This window comes from Moschus berezovskii, chromosome 2, assembly GCF_049115385.1.
Source record: "Moschus berezovskii isolate FMDL1 chromosome 2, NW_MosBer_1.0, whole genome shotgun sequence".
Classification (NCBI taxonomy): domain Eukaryota; kingdom Metazoa; phylum Chordata; class Mammalia; order Artiodactyla; family Moschidae; genus Moschus; species Moschus berezovskii.
In genome coordinates this window covers 33,884,457-33,902,681 of record NC_142461.1, presented here as the reverse complement: position 1 = coordinate 33,902,681, position 18,225 = coordinate 33,884,457, and the positions used below count along the sequence as shown (strand labels likewise).

General features: G+C 38.2%; 1 protein-coding gene across 1 annotated transcript in view; it reads left to right on the top strand.

Moving 5' to 3' along the window:
* The window catches only part of VWC2L (von Willebrand factor C domain containing 2 like), a 191,471-nt gene that overhangs the window by 18,252 nt on the left and 154,994 nt on the right, over window positions 1-18,225 (top strand). Inside the window, exon 2 of the mRNA XM_055398268.2 lies at window positions 8,419-8,548. Within this exon, the coding sequence (XP_055254243.1) occupies window positions 8,419-8,548 (130 nt within the window). The remainder of the gene's footprint in view (window positions 1-8,418; window positions 8,549-18,225) is intronic.

Here is an 18,225-nt window from a genome sequence, read left to right as displayed (position 1 = left end):
TGCACTGCAACTAGAGAGTATCCCCCACTCTCCATGACTAGAGAAAAGCCCGCACAACAATAAAGACCCAGCATGGCCAAAAATGAAAATATAAATATAATTATTTTTAAAAAAGAAAAAAGACATGTTTAAAATGAGGGCCTTTGCTGAAAAATATTTTGTAATATATGAAAATCATTTTGTTTAATAAGTAACCATTAAACTTGACACATAATAAAATAAGGCTAACTTTTTCTTAGGCCCTTTAACAAATCCCCTACATGTATTCTCATCTTAGTTATCATGGTATTTTCTAGTGCCATAAAAGTCTGTAATTGTCAAATTCTAGATAGTCTAATCGGAGAAGGCAATGGCACCCCACTCCAGTACTCTTGCCTGGAAAATCCCATGGATGGAGGAGCCTGGTAGGCTGCAGTCCATGGGGTCTCTAAGAGTCGGACACGACTGAGTGACTTCACTTTCACTTTTCACTTTAATGCATTGGAGAAGGAAATGGCAACCCACTCCAGTATTCTTGCCTGGAGAATCCCAGGGACAGGGGAGCCTGGTGGGCTGCCGTCTTTGGGGTTGCACAGAGTCAGACATGACTGAAGCGACTTAGAAGCAGCAGCAGCAGCAGCAGATAGTCTAATCAGTGGAGTGCTTGGAGATTGACTTAACTGGTGAGCCACATGATGGATATGATGAATTTCAAATTACCTTTAGAGGGTAAGTTTATGTTCATTGCCATAATGCTGAAGCCCAAATATTTACTTCATGAATCATAAGCAGAAAACTTCTTCCCTCAAAGTTCCCATATAATATTTAAATAAAATACAAACATTATTGAATCAGAATCCTATCCATGCATGATAAACAGATGAAACTGCCCAGGTGTATGGTTTAACAAACAAGGAAGCATAGAATATACATAAATAATTGTGTATACATTAACAGAGATTTCTTGAGTATCTGTTATGTACTAAGACGTCCTCTTGGTGCCAAGAATATAGCAATGAACAATATATTATAAGAAGCTTATAAACTATGAGGAAGGCAGATAAGAATAAATAATTGTGAATAAATAATTGTAAGTAAATCAGTAAAATAATTCCATAATCTGATGAGAGCACTGAATGGGCAATGTGTTGGAAAAAGATGTTGGAGAGAGAATCAGGTAAGAACTCCTCTAAGAGAGGGCATTTGAATTGACATATAAATGATGAGACTTCAAGAAAACAAAATAGATTTGTTGCCTTTTTTCTGAGTGATTTATAATGGTCATTTTAACCATTCACAATTACTCTTTATCTAGAGGCTTCTAATCAGAACTTTTCTTCAATGTGTTTCTGACATGATTAATTCTATTAGTTCACAAACCACCAAACCAAGTCCTATAAAACTTTATTGCAACCATATCCTACTTTGAATACGAAAAATAACCTAAATATTCTTTTAACTATGGTCAAGTGCTTCCAGTTTTACACTTTTTACCTTATTCAGAGAGCCATCACTAGCTAAGTATGCAAGTGAATAATAATAATGTTATAATATTTCTTACATATGTGCTTCCCAGTAACTCTGTGAGGTTGGTAATGTTATTTTTTTGTTGTATAAATAAACTAAAGCACAGAAAGGCTGTATAATTTTCCCAAGATTCAAAACTAGTAAGTAAAGTATTTTAGAAAAGAGCTCAAATACTAAGGCTATGGAGAATTTACTTTTAACCACAATACCACAGCCACCCAAATGAAATCAACAAAATGAAACTTTTTTTTTTCAATGTTTCCTAATTTAGAGTTCCTCAATTTGAAAGAATGTTATCTTCAGCCTTCAGTTCAGTTCAGTTCAGTTCATTTGCTCAGTCGTTTCCGACTCTTTGCGACCCCATGAATCACAGCACACCAGGCCTCCCTGTCCATCACCAACTCCTGGAGTTCACTCAAACTCATGTCCATCGAGTCAGTGATGCCATCCAATCATCTCATCCTCTGTCATCCTCATCTCCTCCTGCCCCCAATCCCTCCCAGCATCAGAGTCTTTTCCAGTGAGTCAACTCTTCACATGAGGTGGCCAAAGTATTGGAGTTTCAGCTTTAACGTCAGTCCTTCCAATGAACACCCAGGACTGATCTCCTTTAGAATGGACTGGTTGGATCTCCTTCCTTACCAAGTTAAAGTAGTAAGCAGAATCATGTCAGTTGCCTTGTCACTTTGAATTTGTATAACAAATTTTACAGACTGGGACCATTTCCTCCCAGGTACTCTACATACAATGCCAGTAACAGTCACCACATAAAGAATAATGCTGTAAGGTATTGGTGCCTGGACCAGATATCCAGCCTTTCATCCAGAAAGGAAAAGTAAGTTTCATTGTATTCAGATTACAAAATAAGGGTGTATGTTCTAGAAGACTTTCCGAATAGCTCAGTGGTAAAAGACTCTGATGCTGGGAGGGATTGGGGGTGGGAGGAGAAGGGGGCGACAGAGAATGAGATAGCTGGATGGCATCACCGACTCGATGGACATGAGTTTGAGTGAACTCCGGGAGTTGGTGATGGACAGGGAGGCCTGGCGTGCTGTGATTCATGGGGTCGCAAGGAGTCGGACACGACTGAGTAACTGAACTGAACTGAACTGAAAGAATCCAACTGCCAATGCACAAGACGTGGATTCAATCCCTGGGTCAGGATGATCCCCTGAGGAAGGAAATGGTGACCCACTCCAGTATTCTCGCCTGGGAAATCCCATGGACAGAGGAGCCTCATGGGCTACACTCCATGGAGTCGCAAAAGAGTTGGATGACTAAGTGACAAAACAGCAACAGCAACAACCTTCTCTAAATATCTGACTTCTTTGCAAGTCTCCAATAATATGTTCTAATAATCTTATAATGATGCTTAGTGATGATCACATTAGCGTCAGATTCTCACAAAGAACATATTTGATTGTTTTTCTGGAGTTACTCAGTCCCTCCACTAATCTAAGTTACCAGTTCTCAGGCTACTTTTTGCATTTTTTAAATCACAAAGCATTCTACTGTTTCCAGGATTCTGCAAGAATTCTCAAAAGTCACAGACAATGGCCTTAGGATCTCAGCTTCAAGGTCCTCAGTGATAAGCCATAGTTTAAAGGGTGCATATTGCTGTATTGCCATGTTTCCATTCTAAAACCAAGGAGGAAGATTTGAGCTCTAGTCATCTAAACCAAGAGTTAAGAAAGAGCCCCTTTTCATTCTATTAATTTCAAAATAAATGAATACATCTCTAGGAGGACACCCCTTGAACTCTAGGAATGGCCTGGATAGCATTTGGATTTGCCACACAAATAATTTAATCACAGCAGAAACTGTAGATAAAATGTATGGTTTCTGCTTAAACAGATAGTTCAGTTCAGTTCAGTCACTCAGTCGTGTCTGACTCTGCGACCCCATGAATCACAGCACACCAGGCCTCCCTGTCCATCACCAACTCCCAGAGTTCACTCAAACTCATGTCCATCGAGTCGGTGATGCCATCCAGCCATCTCATTCTCTGTCGTCCCCTTCTCCTCCTGCCCGCAATCCCTCTCAGCATCAGAGTCTTTTCCAGTGAGTCAACTTGTCGCATGAGGTAGCCAAAGTATTGGAGTTTCAGCTTTAGCATCAGTCCTTCCAACGAACACCCAGGATTGACCTCCTTTAGAATGGACTGGTTGTTCAAAAAAACTAAGATGAAGGCATACACATTCATAACACATACAATATTCAGATCACCTTGTACAAACATTAAGAAATAAATTTGACCTCTAAACCTAATTTCAATTAAAATTTATATAAAGGCATATACAGTGAATGTTACTTTATTTTTCAGAACTTTCATTGAAATAAAATGCTCTGTGAGATTTCTTAGAAAAAGATTTTCCTTGTATAAAATTTTAGGATGGTGTCATTTAATCATCTTATTGACCAAATTTCTAACTGACAGGAGCCATGTACTGATCATAATTTCACATGTTCTTCTAAAAGAAAGGAAAAAAGCTAGCGAGAATTTTTTTTTTTCTGAAGTACTTGTTCCAGTGTTCTCTGTTCCTCGAAGGATAGCTTTATTGTTTAATCTTTGGTTTTACAGGGGGCACTTTCAGATTTAATCTATAGTCTTCACATTGAAGATCATGATAAAAGGAAATTTGTAACCAGCTCAGTGCTTAAGATGTAAAGATTTATTCAAAGCATCAAACCTTTCAGAGTTTTATGCTGTAAGGTGGGAAGGATTTTTACAGCAATGTAAATAAATGTGAAGGATTTTTACAGTAATATTAATGTTAAAGGAGCACACTGCCTAGGAACTTCTGGCTATATAAGCAATAACTTTGAAAGTAGGGGTGGTACGGGAAGTCAAATGAGGCAAGCAAATGATGGATGAACTGGCGAGCTCAAGAAAGGAAAGAGGCTTAGGGAGGGAGGCTGCAGAGGACAGACAGGGGCTTTAGTGTAAGATCAGTAGATTAAATTTGAGAAGAGTATTTAGAGGGCCTGGGGACGGGCACATGGAGGCTTTCAATGAGAAGAAGTTGACTGTAAGAGAGGCATTCTTTGAAAAAACAATCAAATAAAAAAACGAACTAACAGGTTTCTTGAAAAGAGATTCTAGACCAGGACGAGAAACTGGTATGTAAATAAAGCCAGGTTCAGGGAAAGATTGATCAGAAGCTGCTAATGGCTAGGGTGATATTTTTATTTTTCTAATTTGTGATTCTCATTATTCAAAAATCCCTTTCAAAAGTCTAGCCTTGTAGTATTAGCTCTTATGACTAAGCCTTGTAGTGTTAGCTCTTCCTCATAGTATTTTTCAGGAATCCATTGCATACACTTCCAGCCACCACTGATTTCAGGCAGAAGCCCTGAGGTCTTTACTGGACCATAATCTGTTATTGCCTCTCCCAGATAACTACCATGAGTGTAGCTACCAGGTTACAAGACTTGATGATGCCAAAGTCACCAAGAACACGAGCCTCATGGCAAACTATCTCTAGTCTATTATAATTTTCTACGAACTCACATTGGCAGGAAGTTTAGAAGCTCTACTGCTCCATAATAATCTATTTACCAACAAACCTAGTTAGTGAAATTCTTTCTTAGCAGGAAGTAGCTATCCTCTATAAATCATTCATTCAGTTGCTAATGGTTATTTTCATGGATCTGATTGGCCTAGAGAGGTGTACAATAACTGGACAAAAAAACTACTGAGATGGGGGTACACAGAATAGACCTCTCATGGCAGTTCTGTATAGCAGTTTGGCTGCCTAAATTCAAACCCTGCCCTTCCCTTACTGCCTACAGGACCTATCGAACCTCTCTCAGTCTATTTGCTTATCTGTGAGATGGAGATAGTAACAAAACGTCTTTCATAGTAAGTTATTATGAAATAAGTAACTTGATATAGTGTGATACTCAACAGTTAATATCAAAAATATCGTTTGAATCAGAATGGTGTTCTTCCTCAGTCTACACTGGGAATCTAATAGCCCAACAAATCTTTCTCAATGACCACAGATACTTTGAAATAAATGTTTTGCATTGGAAAATCTAGGGGCTCTTTGGGATTTTTAATGCTCAAATCAGTCCACTAGAGTTGTACAGATCAGCCTCTCCTTCAGCAAGAAGGGAACCAGCAGAACAACCACAGCTGTGGAAGGGCTAGGTGCAGAAACAATGATACTAGCAGCTCCCATTTTCTCTCATGTTAGTGATAAATTCAGGCTAAGTCCTAGCTGTATATCAGAAGGCTATGCAAAAGTACTTCTTTGCAACTAATAAATAAAAGGGAGACACCTTCTGGTAAGTTTGCTTTGGAATTTAAGGTATCACAATGGGACTTGCAAACTAGGAAGCAGTATAGCAGATTGAATATCCATCTCTCATGCTGTTTCCTCACTCAGAATTTCCTTCATCAAATAATGTGTTGCAGTAACAAACTTTTCCTTAATTTACTGAGATTATTTGGTAGAGGAGCTCCAGGACTGTTCAAGCCCTTGGGATGATACAGTAGATTTTTCTGGAATACTTAACCACATGGTAAAGAGCTTAACTGTACTCACCAATAAACTAGTCGACCATGCTGCTGCTGCTGCTGCTGCTAAGTCGCTTCAGTCGTGTCTGACTCTGTGTGACCCCATAGACGGCAGCCGACCAGGCTCCACCGTCCCTGGGATTCTCCAGGCAAGAACACTGGAGTGGGTTGCCATTTCCTTCTCCAATGTGTGAAAGTGAAAAGTGAAAGTGAAGTTGCTCAGTTGTGTCTGACTAGTAGCGACCCCACGGACTGCAGCCCACCAGGCTCCTCTGTCCATGCAATTTTCTAGGCAAGAGTACTGGAGTGGCTTGCCATTGCCTTCTCCGGTCGACCATGCTAAGAGATAGAAATATTTCTTCCATGGATTCTATGGCTAATTCTATTGTATTTACTAAATTTGAAAGTAAAATAATACACTGAAAGCTAAGCTCATATGAATGGATAAACAAATCATGGTACAGAAATACAGTGGAATATTACTCAGCCATTAAAAGGAATGAATTTGAGTCAGTTCTAGTGAGGTAGATGAACATAGAGTTTATTATTCAGAGTGAAGTCAGAAAGAGAAAAATAAATATCACATATTAGTGCATATGCATGGAATCTAGAAAAACGGTACTGATGAACCTATTTACAGGGCAAGAATAGAAATGCAGACATAGAGAACAGACTTATGGACACAGTGGGAGAAGGAGAGAGTGGGACAAACTGAGACAGTAGCATTGATATATATATACTACCAAGTATAAAATAGGTAGCTACTGGGAAGCTGCTATATAACACAGGGAGCTCAGCTCGGTCTTCTGTGATGACCTAGTCGGGTGGGGTGGGGGTAGGTGGGATGGAGGCTCAAGAGGGAGGGGACTTAAGGCTGATTCACTGTTATACAGCAGAAACCAGCACAGTATTGTAAAGCAATTATCCTCCAATTAAAAATAAACTTATAAAAATAACATTGGCTTCCCTCATAGCTCAGTTGGTCAAGAATCTGCCTGCAAGGCAGGAGACCCAGATTTGATTCCTCAGTCGAGAAGATCTCTTTCTCAAGAAGGAAATGGCAACCCATTCCAGTATTCGTGCCTAGAGAATCCCACTGACAGAAGAGCCTGGCAGGCTACAGTCGATGCGCTTGCAAGAGTCAGACATGACTTAGCGACTAAACCATCACCAATAAAAAGAACATTAAAATAAGAAAGCTAGACTATCATTCTTCAAATAGAAAGCACAGATAAAATTAACTTAAAGTAATTAGTTGAAAGATTTCTACTCTCACAGACTACCTGAGTCAAGATGCATTGATATTTCACAAAGTGTCAAGTTCATAAAGAGACAGGCCTTGTGGACAGTCGTCACTGAGACAAAGGCCGTGGTCTTGAATGAATACAATTTTCAAGTGAGTCACTGTGGCAAAGAAATTGGAGGCAGAACTTTCCAGGGACAAATGGTTTGTTAGATCTGTATAACTTCTGAGAACTCCAAGTTTTCATTCCAGAATTTTCAACCTCCATTTTATGAGAAGGAAAAACTAGAAAGTATAAAAGATGAGAAAGTCACAGAGTGGCCACTGCTTTAGATTATTTGTGGTATAGGAAGTGTCTAGAAAGGAATGAGAAAACCCCAAACTCATTCTTGTCTGGTAAGTACTGTGAAGACAAAAATTGGTGTCTACTTCTTAATTTTTTTTCTCTAAATGAATCACTGTTCAATTCTACTTTTAGTCTCTGGCTCTTAAATAGTGGCTTTTTAAAGTCTGTCAATTTTAGTTCATTCATAAAAGCAAGCAGGCAAGATGAAAAGTATTCACTAAATCTTCCAAAAGGCAGTACCTGGACATTTGGATCCCAAATGCAATCTCCTCTAAAATTCACATTGGGAAAAAAATGCCCTTTAGAATCGAGGTTAGCTTGAAAAGGAGTTTCTACCAAGGGTAAAGCTGTCCATTTACCATTTTCTCATTGCTCAGTAATCCTTTCTTTGCAGGAAAAAAATGACAAATGGAAAAATCTTATTGTACATGTGCCAGTGTCATTCCTGTTTACCAGAGGAAGGCAGAGCAATCAGTGCATCTGGAAACCAAACCAGGAGGTGACATATTAGCTGTCCAAACCTTTCTTTGGAAAGTAGGAACATAAGACATAGGAAACGTCATACATGAGCGCTCTGGTTGCTTACGGCAACCTGAGCTGCACTTGGCAACCCACCAACCCACACACCCTTGGCTTGGGTGTCCAGGTGGCCTTCCGTGGGGAAAGAATGATCATACACATGGTAAATGAATTAATACAGTAAAGCCAATATAAACACTGATGTTTTATCTTCTGACAGCATATGAATGTGCAAGCATTAAGTTATAGGAGAAAAGGGGCTAATTTTAGATTTGTTCCTAGCCCTCTCCATGTGAATGGTGTCGCTGTGAGCCCAGCAATGAAGTTCACTGTGTTGTAGCAGACTGCGCAGTTCCTGAGTGTGTCAACCCAGTCTATGAACCAGAACAGTGTTGTCCCGTCTGCAAAAATGGTAAGACCATACTGCATTAGCTTTCAAAGAGGGGTTAGTGCAAAGTACAGATACTCCACCACTGCACACCATTCAATGCAGAAGCCCTCTGAGATATACCTGTGTGATTTTTCAATGTGGGCATGGTCAATTAATATTTTTATCCCAGCTAAAAGTGAAAATAAGCCAGCAATGGGTGAATCATGAAGTTTTCCATCTGGGGAATTAGAGCTCTTACAAGCTGACTTTGTTGTGCTCCCTATTATTTATTGTTGATTTCTAAGAATTTTGGAATGAACACAGTACCATCTTTTTGTAGTGATTGGATTTCTCTTTCGTGGAGGCTATGAAGCAGTTCCTAGTACGTAACCCAGGATAGAGAGTAGCATAATTGCCAGGTATTTTGCTTTGTGCATAGACAAGACTTAAAGTTATCAACAAATTACAAAAATCAATTACTCGTGCACTGAAGTAGAAATAAGAAAGACTAGAAAGTTTGGAGCTTTTATTCTAGGTCTTTATTGCAAAGGAAAACTATGCTCATAGTAACTACCATGGAGGGGAACTTGGTTTATAAGTTTATAGGTTCCTTCTGGCCCTTATATAATGGAGAGGTTGCAATGATTGTGGCATGCCAATCACCCAAAGTCAAGGCGATGCCACAGAGAAAACAAGGCAGTACTATAAACCCAGGACAACTTACCAACAAACTCAAAATCACACTCTTGCTATGATTTTGATTGTATATGATCAAAATATACAATCATATATCAATCAAAACGTAAATCTTCACTATATAACATTCTGTCAGTGCACTGATATCTGCTTGAAAAGGTAGGTCTAGCTCTTAATTAAGCTGAGGTCACTCTAATGTTGAATCCTTAACTTCTTCCTGGGATTAGCAGTTCTCATCTTCCTCTGTTATACATTTTTGTCCAGAATCTGGTATTATGTAAGCTCACCTACTAATCTTTTCCCTTGCAGAGTTATAATTAGTAAAACAAACAAACAAAAAACAGGTTATTTAGCCAAAAAAAAAAAAAACAGTTCTGATTGTTTTTATAATATTCATAGTGTTTTGGCATCTTCTCATATGGCTTATAAAGAACCCTTATGACATTTTTCAGGCACAGTTTTTATTATTTCTCATCATATAAATCTGTTGAGTCAAATGTTAAACAGCACACCTGGGTTCTCTTTTCCTTCTTATCCCTCCCATCTAACTGACCCACGTCATAGTGACCATCATTCTGACTTAGAAGATAGAGATAAATATCCTCCTGAAGTTCAACCTGATCTAAAATATGCAAAGGTATCAACTTTAAGACTTTATATTTTTAAAAGGATATTGAAGAAATTGGAAAAGATACAGGGAAGAACAATAAGATGATTTAATGCTTGAAACATCGGACCTCTGAGGACAGACTGAAGGAGTTTGCATAATTTGTCCTGAAGAAGAGAAGGCTCCAGGGAGACGTAACTGTCATAAAGTATATGAATGGTTAGTCTAAAGTAGAAGAGCACCTGTTATTTTTCATTTTCTCCAAGGACAGAAGGAAGAAAAAATCAGCTTCCTAATCAATCTTTAAAGATAGGATTGACAACTCTTTGACTAAAGACCTTTTTTTTTTTCCCCAGAAGCAACTGTCTAAACAGGTCCTAGAGGATCTTCTCTTCCCTGGATGGCCTGGTTGGCTGTGTTTTACATTTAGGTTAAACAAAACTATCCTTATAGTTTAAAACTCTCACCTGGAAATACTCAAAATACTTGGAGAATTAAAATATATAGACCATATATTTAGAGTACAGGTTTTAAACATATATCATCCTAGGTATTCCCCACCCAAACCTACAATATATCCATAGTTCATGTTTATGTCAACTGTGAAATTACCCTCTACAAACTTAGTTACACTGTATTTTACATCACCCAACATTATCCTATTGGAGAAGGCAATGGCACCCCACTCCAGTACTCTTGCCTGGAAAATCCCATGAACAGAGGAGCCTGGTAGGCTGAAGTCCATGGGGTCGCTAAGAGTAGGACAGGACTAAGCGACTTCACTTTCAATTTTCACTTTCATGCAATGGAGGACAAAATGGCAACCCACTCCAGTGGGACAGGGGAGCCTGGTGGGCTGCTGTCTATGGGGTCACACAGAGTCGGACACGACTGAAGTGACTTAGCAGCAGCAGCAGCAACATTATCCTATATCTCCCTGCCACGTGTGAGAGTAGAAATTTGTCCTCAAATGAAACTCTCGTCGTATATTTTGAATATAAAAATATATAATGAATGAACTTCAACCGTTCAATTCATTAGGTAATCAATTAGTAACACTTCGGTATTCCTAAAAAGTTTATTTGGAGAGAAAGAAATATATTCGTTAAGTTTTTCATGAAGAACTGCAAAACAACCACTTTTTCCATTCCCTAGCAATTTTTTTTTTTCTTTTCTAACTGAGGAAAATGAACCTGAATTAGAGTTAGTCCAAAGACTAACTCTGAATGTGATATAACCTTATGAAATGTTATATTTTATTATTAAACACCACTAGTTAGTCACTTATGCCCCCAAAGCAAAGTGTAATCATTGTCTGCAAAAAGCGTATTAACGATTGCTTGAGAATCCTTATGACCACAGTGGTACCAGTCTCACTCTCAGTTCAGTTGCTCAGTCATGTCTGACTCTTTGCGACCCCGTGGACTGTAGCACGCCAGGCCTCCCTATTCATCACCAACTCCTGGAGTTTACACAAACTCATGTCCATTCAGTCAGTGATGTCATCCAACCTTCTCAGCTTATGTCATCCCCTTCTCCTCCCACCTTCAATCTTTCTCAGCATCAGGGTCTTTTCAAATGAAAAGTTCTTCGCATCAGGTGGCCAAAGTATTGGAGTTTCAGCTTCAACATCAGTCCTTCCAATGAATATTCAGGACTGATTTCCTTTACGATGGATTGATTGGATCTCCTTGCAGTCCAAAGGAACCTCAAGAGTTTTCTCCAACACCATAGTTCAAAAGCATCAATTCTTCAGCGCTCAACTTTCTTCATAGTCCAACTCTCACATCTATACATGACTACTGGAAGAAAACAGCTTTGACTAGATGGACCTTGGCTGACAAAGTAATATCTCTGCTTTTTAATATGCTGTCTAGGTTGGTTATAACTTTTCTTCCAAGCAGCAAACATCTTTTAATTTCACGGATGCAGTCACCATCTGCAGTGATTTGGGAGCCCAAAAATCTTAGGTCAGTCATTGTTTCCATTTTATCCCCATCTATTGGCCATGAAGTGATGGAACCAGATGTCATGATCTTAGTTTTCTGAATGTTGAGCTTTAAGCCAACTTTTTCATGCTCGTCTTTCACTTTCATCAAGAGGCTCTTTAGTTCTTCTTCACTTTCTGCCATGAGGGTGTGTCATCTGCATATCTGAGATTATTGATATTTCTCCTGGCAATCTTGATTCCAGCTTGTGATTCTTCCAGACCAGCGTTCCTCATGATGTACTCTGCATATAAGTGAAATAAGCAGGGTGACAATATACAGCCTTGACGTACTCCTTTCCCGATTTGGAACCAGTGTGTTGTTCCATGTACAGTTCTAACTGTTGCTTCCTGACGTGCATAGAAATTTCTCAAGAGGCAGGTCAGGTGGTCTGGTATTACCATCTCTTGAAGAATTTTCCACAGTTTATTGTGATCCACACAGTCAAAAGCTTTGGCATAGTCAATAAAGCAAAAGTAGACATTTTTTCTGGAACTCTCTTGCTTTTTCAATGATCCAGTGGATGTTGGCAATTCAATCTCTGATTCCTCTGCCTTTCCTAAAACCAGCTTGAACATCTGGAAGTTCACGGTTCACGTATTGTTGAAGCCTGGCTTTGAGAATTTTGAGCATTACTTTACTAGCATGTGAGATGAGTACAACTGTGTGGTAGTTTGAGCATTCTTTGGCATTGCCTTTCTTTGGGATTGGAATGAAAACTGACCTTTTCCAGTCCTGTGGCCACTGCTGAGTTTTCCAAATTTGCTGGCATATTGAGTGCAGCACTTTCACAGCATCATCTTTCAGGATTTGAAATAGCTCAACTGGAATTCCATCACCTCCACTAGCTTTGTTCATAGTGATCCTTCTAAGGCCAATTTGACTTCACATTCCAGGATGTCTGGCTCTGGCTGAGTGATCACACCATTGTGACTACCTGGGTCATGAAGATCTTTTTTCTATAGTTCTTCTGTGTATTTTTGCCACCTCTTCTTAATATCTTCTGCTTCTGTTAGCTCCATACCATTTCTGTCCTTTATTGAGCCCATCTTTGCATGCAATATTCCCTTGGTATCTCTGATTTTCTTGAAGAGATCTCTAATTTTTCCCAGTCTATTGTTTTCCTCTGTTTCTTTGCATTGATCACTGAGGAAGGTTTTCTTATCTCTCCTTGCTATTCTTTGGAACTCTGCATTCAAATGGGTATATCTTTCCTTTTCTCCTTTGCCTTTCGCTTTTCTTCTTTTCATAGCAATTTGTAAGGCCTCCTCAGACAACCATTTTGCCTTTTTGCATTTCCTTTTCTTGGGGATGGTCTTGATCTCTGCCTCCTATACAATGTCACAAACCTCCATCCTTAGTTCTTGAGGCACTCTGTCTATCAGATCTAATCCTGTGAATCTATTTCTCACTTCTCCTTTATAATCATAAGGGATTTGATTTAGCTGATACCTGAATAGGCTAGCGGTTTTCCCTACTTTCTTCAATTTAAGTCTGAATTTGGCAATAAGGAATTCATGATTTGAGCCACAGTCAGCTCCCGATCTTGTTTTTGCTATTTACAGCTTCTACATCTGTGGCTGCGAAGAATATAATCAATCTGATTTCTAGCATACCAGTGGTACCAGTGGTCCAGTGGTACCAGTACTTTTGAGCAAATAGACTGAGCCCCAAGGTTTGCTTGTTCTCATTCTTAGTCCAGTAGATGGAAACAGATGACCCAGGTGTAGAAGAGCCAAAGGGGCAATAAGTGTGTACTGTAAGAGAGTATAACTAGAACAATTTCTTAAATTTCCAACACATGATAAGACTATCTTATTCCAAATGACAAGATTCATTTGCCCAGCATCGTGTAAACTATTTTTAAGGTATGGTACCATTTTCTTATATTGAAAAACAACAAGATAAAAATCTACCCTATGGATTGAAGGTATAGGGTGTACATCCTAATTTGTAAACATCCCTATAACATTTTCTACATTATCTTAAATCTTCAAAAATGCTGAAAAAATTTAACTTGCATAAATGCCAACTATCTTGGCTGCTAAATACTTTCTTTCTACATGCTAAGATAGATTTTTCTGTCTTCCTGAATTATAACTTGCCAAGAGAAAGAGACATTAAAGATATAAAATAAAGTTTAAAGCAATAGAATCTACTATAAACAATATTAAGTCAATATAAAAATCATCATTCTGAAATTAAGACCAAGAAAAAAAGGAAGTACAGTGATATATATGTAGGTAAATGAAGTTTTCTCAAAAAAGAGTAAAATGTAGCAATTGCCTTTAAAAATAAATATTTTTAATATTGTACATGCAAGGTAATCTGATCCCTAATAAATAATGATAGTCTCTTTTGTCTTTATAACATGTAATTTGTAAGAATAAATATAAAGTAATATACTTCTAAAATTTTTCTCTAATAATGTAAAAATAAATCTATTTATTGATTGATATTATTGTTTATTGTTTTAAAAAAATTTATTAAGCATTAGCTTCTCCCTCCTCTATACATCTTCATGAATTTACAATCCAAATGCTTCCTTGAAAGATATAACATTTCTAGACTGCTTATCTTCCACCAAGACTCTGACTTTGGCCTATCCTTCAGCTCCAGTCCTTTCCATGGGAATTAATATTCTTTGTTTTTTGTTTTTATAATATGAAAAAAAGATTAGCACAGCATCTGCATAAAGAAAATATTTCTATTTTGGAGTACCATATAAATATTTCAAATATTTGGTAACTGATCATTCATTTGACTAGTGAAGTATTTGGTCATTAGATCATCCAAATGACTAACTGCATTTTTTATATTTCATCTGCCAATATGTCAGTGAATTTTCTGTGCTTTTCACTGAGATAAATAGTCAGTCATATTCATGATTTGGAAGAAAAAGTCACTTCATGAAAAACAAATAGACAGGAAACACCCTCCATAAACATTAAATAAGGAGTTTTCATATCCTTTTCAACTAAACTGAATTTGTTATAAGCTTTGTTCAAATATTTAATTTCATATCCCTTCCTGTCTTCCAGTTCAGTAGTGATACAAGTAAAAAAGGAAATAGACTAGCCGAAAGGTCAATGGAAAGAAGACAGCAAAGGGATGGGCAGTACACAAAAAAGAGAAAGGACTTTGGAGCCATCCAATGCCTTCTAAAGGTGCTTGGCTAAAATGGTGCTACGTATCAACACATATGATGTTAATATTCCTAATAAACAAAGAGCTCCTTGAGATCAATAAGAGAAGAAAACAACTCCACATGGAAGAAAACAGGCAAAGGGTATACAAAGAAAATTCACAGGAAAAGAACAACTGTCTAGTAAATATATGAAAACACACAAACCTCACAAGGGATCAGAGTGATAGCAATGAAAACAATGAAATACCACTATTGTATTGATAATAATTTGAGACTCATGATACCTCAAATCAGCAAAGATACCAAGAGCTGAGAAAATGCTGGAACAACTTTTAAGAAGGCACTATCAAAAATGTTCATGTAATTTGAAGTTAATAGTTCCACTTTTTGTACTTCATCTCACATTTATGAACTAAATTTCCACTGCATTTTATGAGCTTAAAGGTGGGAGAAATGTAATAGTACTTCAATGGAGTAATAAAAGTATATTGCCGCCTGATATTTTTCACTGCTGTGTAAAATAAACAAGGAGTGTAAGAGTAGACTACCCATTTTTTATATATAATATAGTATTATAGTCTATATATAATATATACATTTTAAGTGATATGTTTAAACATCTTAATTTTTAACTTATATACAATTTTAAATAGATAGATATTAAATTTGTATGTACATAAAGAGCCAAGTGTGGATACATGATAGAATATTAGTGGTGATTCAATGACTGCTTTGAACTGACTGAATGATTGCTTTTAGGAAGTAAAAGTGTGATGGTAAATGTGGGAGAGACGAGTTTACCTCTTTAAAGTATTAAATCTTTACAAACTGAGAATAAAGCCAGCAGAAAAGTATACAAACAGGCAGTTCACAAGCAAAATAGAAACATTCAGAAAATATAAAAACTATTCAGGCTCACTAAAAAATTAGATTTTTATTTTTTTAAACCCTTTGTTATCTTTGCATATAGCATAGGAAAAGTTCTGTAACAATATGCACCAAATTTTTAAGTGATCCAGTGATCAGAAGAGTAATTAAAGGATAGGGATCGAACCCACTTCTCCTGCATCTCCTGCATTGCAGGCAGATTCTTTATCGCTGAGCCACAGAAAAAGCCCATTTATATATAAAGACGACTAAAACATTAAGATGCTGATTGCAGCCATGAAATTAAAAGACGCTTACTCCTTGGAAGGAAAGTTATGACCAACCCAGATAGCATATTAAAAAGCAGAGACATTACTTTGCCAACAAAGGTCTGTCTAGTCAAGGCTATGGTTTTTCCTGTGGTCATGCATGGATGTGAGAGTTGGACTGTGAAGAAAGCTGATCGCCGAAGAATTGATGCTTTTGAACTGTGGTGCTGGAGAAGACTCTTGAGAGTCCCTTGGACTGCAAGGAGATCCAACCAGTCCATTCTAGAGGAGATCAATCCTGGGTGTTCATTGGAAGGACTGATGCTAAAGCTGAAACTCCAATACTTTGGCCACCTCATGTGACGAGTTGACTCACTGGAAAAGAGTCTGATGCTAGGAAGGATTGGGGGTGGGAGGAGACGGGGACAACAGAGAATGAGATGGCTGGATGGCATCACCGACTCGATGGACATGGGTTTAAGTGAACTCCAGGAGTTGGTGATGGACAGGGAGGCCTGGCGTGCTGTGATTCATGGGGTCTCAAAGAGTCGGACATGACTGAGCGATTGAACTGAACTGAAAACATTTAATAAAATAAGACTAAGGGTATATATTAAAATACATTTACCTCAGCCCTAAAAGACAGAATCATGCTTAATACATAAACATTAAAGGCATTCTTAATAAGCTCAGGAACAAGACAAAGCTCTACACTATTGCTGAAAATTCAAATATAGTAGACATGAACTAGCTAGTATAATCAGAAAAGAAAGAAGTCAGAGGAAGAAAGGAGACAGAACGCCTATCATTTGCATATAAGAATATACTTGAGAAATCCAAGAAAATAGATCAAAAACTGCTGTAAAGAAAATTTAGTAAAATAGTAGACAAAAAAATTTGAGAGTGCAGATCTCTCTGGGCTTCCCAATTGACACAATGGTAAAGAATCTGCCCGCATTGCAGGAGATGCAGGATTGATCCCTGGGTCAGGAAGATCCCCTGGAGGAGGAAATGGCAACCCACTCCAGTATTCTTGCCTGGGAAATCCCTTGGACAGAGGAGCCTTGTGGGCTACAGTCCACAGGATCACATGAGTCAGACACAACTTAGCGAGTACACAACAATAACAAAACATTTTTAATGATGTATAATATATTTAGCTTCCATTTACCATTATGTTTTTATCTCATGTAATACATTTTTAAGCTTTAATTTCAAGTGGCTCAAAATTGTGAAAGTAATGGATAACAATGATATCTATCGGGGACCAGCCTCGATATGACCCAGGGTATCCTCGGGATGAACGGCGTCGGCGTCAGAGAGAGAGAGAGAGAAAGAAGAGAGAGACAGGGGCTGATGATTCCTTGGTTTACGCTGGAAACCAATAAAACCCCAGCACGGGGCTTGCTCTGTTTACGTAGGCCGCAGGCGCCCTCTCGAATCACTGGAGGCACCCCACCAGGGCACCCCTTCGAGTGAGTCTTAGAAGCCCAGGCAGATAAGTAAACTCAGAGGGCCCAGCGCTCCAAGGATCTCAACCAGAAAAAGGAGAATAGAGAAATGGATGGAAAAAGAGAAAGAACGACACGGGGAGACCAAGCTTCAGTGAGCAAGGCCCGAAACTTTATTTTCCAGTGTTGCTTTTATACCGTAAGTTATGCGCATAAGAAACAGAGAAAGGGAGGTATAGATTCACACCAAAATCACGTGGGGTCAGCAGTCTTGACCCTTATCAGGATCAGGGCTTATTTTTGTGTATCTCGTGATAAAAGTTTTAGGTGGTTTATATCCTCTTCTGGCCAGGGGGCCTGCTAACAGTTTTATGGCCCTCTCTCCTGACAATAGGTTAGTTAGCAAGTAAAAGACTTTTCTTTTAAGGTGACTTTCCTAAAGTTAGGTGGTAGACACATAACAAAGTTACATTCCTATAAGGCACCGGTGTAGTGAGCTGCAAGAAAGGAATTTATTAACTTAAGATCTGATGTGGTTAAATCAAAGGCTACTACTTATATTCTCTTGTATGTGATTAATATATTTCCAAGGATACAATAGATAGAAGAAACTGCAGCAAGCATTGATTCAACAATGAAATCTTTTTTAGTACTACTCTAATGATTTTAACTTCTTCAACAGATTCCTGTATT